This window comes from Penaeus monodon, chromosome 38 (assembly GCF_015228065.2).
Source record: "Penaeus monodon isolate SGIC_2016 chromosome 38, NSTDA_Pmon_1, whole genome shotgun sequence".
Classification (NCBI taxonomy): domain Eukaryota; kingdom Metazoa; phylum Arthropoda; class Malacostraca; order Decapoda; family Penaeidae; genus Penaeus; species Penaeus monodon.
In genome coordinates this window covers 29,585,978-29,592,843 of record NC_051423.1, presented here as the reverse complement: position 1 = coordinate 29,592,843, position 6,866 = coordinate 29,585,978, and the positions used below count along the sequence as shown (strand labels likewise).

Genomic DNA, 6,866 nt, shown 5'->3' with positions numbered 1-6,866 from the left:
GAGGTACGGATCCTCGAACTAAGGGAAGGAAACCAAGTATTGACTTAGTTTCAAACCATTGAATGGCACACTGGAGGTACGGATCCTTAAGCAGTGTTTCTTCTATGTTACGTGGTCCTTTTGTACTCTGACACTTTGAGTTCACAAAGTGCTGCTTTGGGAATTAATAAAAGAATGCACCCTACAGATGATAACGTAGCGTGTCGCACGCCAACGTCCAAAAGAGACCAGGTGTCTCCTACACACAACCACTGGATAATACTTAACTTTGTGGAGAAACGAACTCGGCAAATCCTGGCGCGAAGCGAGGTAAATACACAAAGCGAGAGCACCAAAAACACTGAGGGCGGCACCACAGTACACAATAGAAGTCAGGACCGAACTTGTTTCCCCTCTCAAAACCATGGATAATTATACCCCGAAAGAGACCCTCAGGCCATGCCATGTAAAGTAAGTGTCGGACCACCAACCCGATAGTTCGGCAGTCCAACAAGGCAAAGGACCCAAACAACCATGAAAAGAGAGGGAGAGAAAAAGCACTATCTAAAGGTACGGTTAGACTGACCACCTATTTCGTTGGAATCCAACGATTATCAGTGACTTGGAACCCACCCGCCCATCCGTTTTGGTTGCACTACGAAAAGAACCACCAGCTCAGTCCACTGGATCGCAGCATCAAAACAAATCGTGTCCGCAGTCCCTCATCAGTAGTTGCGATGGATCCCGCGCTTGTCTCCCTTACTCTTACGACACTTGCTTGCTTCCAAAAGTACAGAGAATATAAAAAGACCAAGAAAAGTAGAAAGAGACTATGGATGAAACCATGGCTACAGAAAAAAGACAGAAGTGTGTATCACAAGTTAATTGCAGAAACACGAGTGGATGATGGCAGTGTGTTTTATGATTTCCATAGAATGAACAGGCAAAATTTTGATGTTTTGTTAAATTTGGTGGCACCCCTCATCCAGAAAGAAACCACACAGTTAAGGGACACTATATCTGCACCAGAACGACTCTCTCTGACTTTGCGTTATTTAGCCACAGGTAAGGACAAATTTCATGTTTTCTGCATATTTAGACCTTTATTTAAAATACTTTTTAGCATTTTTTATTAATTTAATTGAATATTTATTTACATAACCTAAGGCTAATATTATAATAAAATAATATTATAATTGTAATTCTTAAAAATTCAGTATTGGGTATGCTTATACACAATAATTGATTGGCACAGGATAGTGTTACGGCAGCCGTAAATTTATATTCATTTTCTAGCGTTACGGTAGCATTACTGCGCCTAACCTAATTTAACCTATCTAACCTAACCTAATCCTAAGCTAACCTAATCCTAACTTTTAACCTAACCTAACTTAACCTAACCTACCCTACCCTTACCTAACCTATCCTAACCAAATCCTAACCTTACCTAACCTAACCTAACATAATTTGAGTGTTGGCGGCTCAGTGCGAGTCGAATGTTGAATTTATTTTAATAGCCGTACTCGGAAGTGCAGAATTAATGCGCATGTCCAAAGTCGCTTACGTAACGCTAGAGTGCTCGGGACGGATTACGGCTGCCGTATCAGTAGACAGTGCGAATTGATTTATAGTATTCTGCAGAAAATGCAGACTATGCTACCTATTGGCTCAAAACAACAATATTACACCATCAACATCTTACACTTTAAAAAAAAATATCACCTGTTTTTACTTGAATTGTAAACACAATAGGATATATAAACAATATTGACATAATTAACAATAAATATATAATTTTACCATATAGGTATGATACTGGGATAAAGAAGTTGCCATGAAAGAAAATGTTATATCCTTATTCAAGTATTGAACATATTAATTAAGTATACAATTTCTTTAATACAGGTGAAACTCGTCGCTCTCTAGGATTCCAGTATAGGATAAGTCATAGTTTGATCACCTACATAATACCAGAAGTTTGCAGTGCAATATATTCCGTCTTAAAGGATATGTATCTGAAACTTCCATCAACATCAGAGGAATGGAAGCAAGTGGCAAGCGACTTTTATAACAGCTGGAATTTTCCAATGTGTATTGGAGCTCTGGATGGAAAACGCTTTTTTATGAGGAAACCAGAAAATACAGGATCAGAGTATTATGATTACAAGAGTCGCCATAGTATGATCATGTTAGCTCTTGTTGATGCACATTATAAATTCATGTATGTTGATGTAGGAGCTCAGGGATGCTCAAGTGATGCAGGTGTTTGGGACCGTTGTAAATTAAGAGAATACCTAGAAAAAGAAAAGCTACTAGTTCCACCACCTGATACTTTGCCATTTTCAGATCAGAAAGTTCCATACGTAATTGTTGGAGATGATGCATTCCCCCTCAAAAATTATCTGATGAAACCTTATCCTGGCCAGAACTTAAGTGTCGAACAAAGGATATACAATTACAGACTATCAAGAGCTCGTCGTATTTCTGAAAATGCCTTTGGTATCCTTGTTGCCAAATTTAGAGTGTTTGAAAAACCTATTCACTCAAGTCCGGCAAACACTAGGAAAATCATATTTGCAACAGTTGTTCTCCATAATTTCTTGAGAAATAATTCAAGGCAGCTGGAAAATGAAAATATTGGTAATGGTTTAGAAAACCATGGACTTCAAAGCCTGGATAATGTTGGAAGAAGACCTGCTAAGAATGCCTTGGCAACAAGAGATATTTTTAAGGACTACTTCAATGGTAGAGGTCGTGTGAGATGGCAAGAAGATGCAGCACTCTTGAATTAAACAAGTTGGCACTGATGATTTGATGATTATCATTATCAAGTAATAAAATCACATATTGTGTTTCTTTTAATGTACAGTAGAATAAGTTTCATGTTTCATCTAGTTTTTACGTAAATAGTATAGTATTTTCATGTTTGTTGTACATTTCTTTTCTTATAATATATTGCAATATATATGTTATATGTTTGTTTGTTTTTCTATTACACCCTAATCTCAAATGATAAATAAAAGTCTTTCTGATAACTATGATCATGTAAACTAAATATATATTACATAAACAAAAACAGATTTATGACAAGTTCACCAGCATACAAACACATTTTCTAATATTGATTTAAAACTGAATGTGAAGGAAAAAACACTTATTAGAAATGAAATTCCAACCTTAATTATTCAATAGTTTTTTTTTCATTACTGATTTTTCTTTATAAAATGTATCAAGTTATGTATAATAAAACAAAATAATAATCATCGAAACAATTAAAAGGATATGAAAAGAACATCTTACATTTTAAATTTATTTCTCCATTTTTAAAATATATATCTAGAAATACTATAGATCTTAAACTAAATCTTAACTAATACTAAATGAAAATAAATATATATTAGAAAAATAAAAGTAGAAAACTAGAACATGACCAGCATAAAATAAAAGAGGACTTAATATGACTATATACAAATTAAATCATTGGCATAAATCACAGTTTGAAAACATTTATTGCACTTCATGATATTTCAGTGATCTTAATTATTGCCTTGCCTTTTCTTTTCTATGGCTTGACACTCTCTGGTTTTTGCTGCAATAAGCTCCATCACTTGTACTGTAAAGTCCATTTTAACCTCTTCATAACTGCTGAAAAACTTCATGGCAGCCATCACAGACTCAGTAACCATGTCATGGCGTGTATTTTTCATGGCCTGCTCTGCACAAACTGCCTGCAAGTTGTCAATGGTCTTCAACATTCCTTCTTCCACTGCATCACTCTTGTTCATTTTCCTCTTCTTTTTTACCACTTGTGAGTTTTTTGTATAACTGGTATTGGGCTGATCAGGTATTTCTCTGATGATCTCTTCATTAATATCAGGCAGAGGGGAAGCTGTTGGATTTGACGGTATTGAAGTTGGTGATACCGATATATCATAATCCTCAAGATCCTCTATAGGTCCCTCATACAACACCTCTTGCTTCTGTTGTGGTTCCTGAGAGTTAAGCAAAACACTTTTATTTTTTGTATTTAAAACTCAGAATGATTTTAGTTAATGAACCTTGAATAAAATTTTGTAATATTTAAATATAATTTCTTAGCCATACTGTTATGTTTCAATAAGTGTTGTATTTTTTAGAATATAATTGTAGTTATAAACACATTTAGCAAGCTTACCAAGTCATCAGGGTGTATGAAACTGGATTCTGTAGGGCCTAAATCATATGCAGATTGCATGAATGAGCATGTCTTATAATGCTCCCACTTAATAGGAGTTGTTGCCGCGGAACCACTTGGAGCATTCCTTATTTTCCGTAAACATTTCTGCTATTGGCCGCGGAGGTACTTGAATTTGTCCATTACTTCAACTGCAAATAATAGAGAAAATAGGGAGATTAAAACTTGCAGAGGAATATTCATGCGTAAATAATAACATAACATCATAAATAATACAAATCATGCTTTTTTGAATTTAATATTATTCCCATACATCTGTTTTACAAAGGCAAAGGGACACGTTGGAGTTTTTTAATTTGTTGTTTATACATGATTCTGGTTATCATGCTCCACATTTTAAACTAAATATCTATTTTGGATTTTGAGATTTTATTAACTGATAATTTATCATATTCAAAGTCCTTAAAATATTACCAAACAATCTTGTGAGTGTATTGTTAGATTACAAGTTGCGACAACTGGGCTAGCCCTTCAGGCATTGCACATTTTTCAATGTAGTCACGGCTATTTGAATATTATAAAATTAGTCAGAATACCAGTGAGCTTATTCTCTGGAAAGCAGTTTGCACTTGTAATTTGTTATTTGTAAAATTATATTAAGCAACTTATAAGAGTAAAGGACAAGATTTTTTTCATTAATTAATTATTAAAAAATACTAATATAAAAACAAATACAAATTGTTAATCTCTGATCATATTTTACCTAGCATTTTCTACAAACTCCAAGAGCAATTAACAAATACTTTGCATGAATAATAGCATAATTCCGTGCATATAATTGAAATTTCATTATACTAAAGTTAAAATAAATTGATACACCAAATAATGTTTTTCTTACCTGTTGTAATTTCAAGTTGAGGATACTCTGTTTTCAGCTCTACACATATCTTGTCAAACAGAGTTCGTTTCAGCGTTTTCTTGTGGTAATATGGATGTTTTATATTCCAAAGGACATTTTCTTGCCGTACTTTCTCTAAAAGAGAGGTAATTGCTTCCGAATTCCACATTTTAGACACAATTATGACGAGAAGACGTTCTTCCTCTTCGAAAAATATGCGCGCTTGTTTATGTTCGTCCGTCAAATGAGGATACAAGATATATTGCATTGTTTTTCTTTTATTTTTTAAAATAATAATTGATATAAGTATATATATGATTATTTACAATTATAATTAATAATTGTAATTTATTTATGTATATATTAATTATAATGCATAAATATATAATTAGACTAATGCCATGTATACTATAGACTCTCAACGAGTATGACTTTTCCACTGGAACATCGATGGATCGACGGGTTGACCATCGCTTCGGACGAGTAGCCAAAAAAACAGTGGAATGAACCAATCGGTGGGCAAAATCCACTCAAAATGATTAGATTTCATGAATCGATGGCCAGTCTAACCACACCTTAACGAACATTACTCCCTTCAGGGGCTATTATGACACTTTGGAAGCATCGCCGAAGAGATAGAATAATAGAAAAAAATAAACAAGGGAAAGGATACTCAGGAAAACTGATAATACACAGTTTAAATGAAAACTGCATTTTGGACTGTACGTATTTACGGTAACGAGACATGGTTAAAAATACGTTGCGTGGTCATAACAATAACGAAGTTCACATCACTGTCTCTGTCGTTTCATGTAGCATTGGCCGCGGCTTACGAAGTCGTACTCGAGTCGCGAGGCGCAAATGGCGGGTGAAGCACCAGCCTCGTGCGGGTGCGCAAAAGTGCGCGCCCACTCCTTACGAAGAAAACGGAGATCCTGATAACCCAGGATCTTCAGGGGGTGGGGGGGGGGGGGCGATACGAAGTGATGCCGCACTCAAGCCGAGAGGGCGAGGCGCATGGCGGGCAGCCTCACGCGGGTGCACAGTGAGTGCGCCCGCTTCGCTGGTGGAAGCGGAGCCAGGGACGTCTCATCCTAGTCAACGGCAGCATCGCAGTTCCCCACATCCTTTATTCCGTGGCAGAGGCAGACATGTGGCAAGGTCAAGACCCGGCCTCAACCATTTGGCGCCCGAAGATGATCATAGTCCTGGCGAGATCGGCCTTAGAGTCGGTGAGTACTCAGCCGTACACTACAATTATTATTATTGTTATTATTATTATCATTACCATTACCATTACCATTACCATTACCATTACCATTACCATTACCATTACCATTACCATTACCATTATCATTATCATTATCATCATTATTATTATTGTTTTGTTGTTATTATTGTTATCATGAATATTATTTTTCATCACTGTCATTATTATTATCATATTGGTTATTATTGTTATGATATTCATTATCATTATTGTAATCGTTGTTATTGTCATTATTATTAATATTATCATTATGATCAGTGATATTGTTATTACTCTTCCATTATCAGTATTATTAATTTCATTTTTATTATTATCTTTATTATCATCATCATCATCATCATCATCATCATCATCATCATCATCATCATCATCATCATCATCATCATCATCATCATTAACCTTACTCCTACTTTTCTCATTATCACCATTAGTTATTATTAGCGTTTATATCATTATCATTATGTTGTCATTATAATTATCATTGATATTATCGTCTTTATCATGATTGTTATCATTATTATTGTCATTTTAATTATTATTGTTTT

The 6,866-nt window shown here is 34.9% G+C and overlaps 2 protein-coding genes across 2 annotated transcripts; one reads left to right on the top strand and one right to left on the bottom strand.

Moving 5' to 3' along the window:
- Positions 1–739: 739 nt before the first annotated feature.
- LOC119596786 (protein ALP1-like) lies at positions 740–2,771 on the top strand. The gene is made up of 2 exons (XM_037946111.1): positions 740–1,044; positions 1,885–2,771. The coding sequence occupies exons 1-2, from the start codon at positions 816–818 to the stop codon at positions 2,769–2,771; spliced, it is 1,116 nt and encodes a 371-aa protein (XP_037802039.1). The 5' UTR covers positions 740–815.
- A 518-nt stretch (positions 2,772–3,289) lies between these two features.
- On the bottom strand, positions 3,290–4,302 carry LOC119596868. The gene is made up of 2 exons (XM_037946212.1): positions 4,154–4,302; positions 3,290–3,971 (listed from the first exon to the last, which is right to left on the bottom strand). The coding sequence occupies exons 1-2, from the start codon at positions 4,211–4,213 to the stop codon at positions 3,516–3,518; spliced, it is 516 nt and encodes a 171-aa protein (XP_037802140.1). The 5' UTR covers positions 4,214–4,302; the 3' UTR covers positions 3,290–3,515.
- Positions 4,303–6,866: the final 2,564 nt, after the last annotated feature.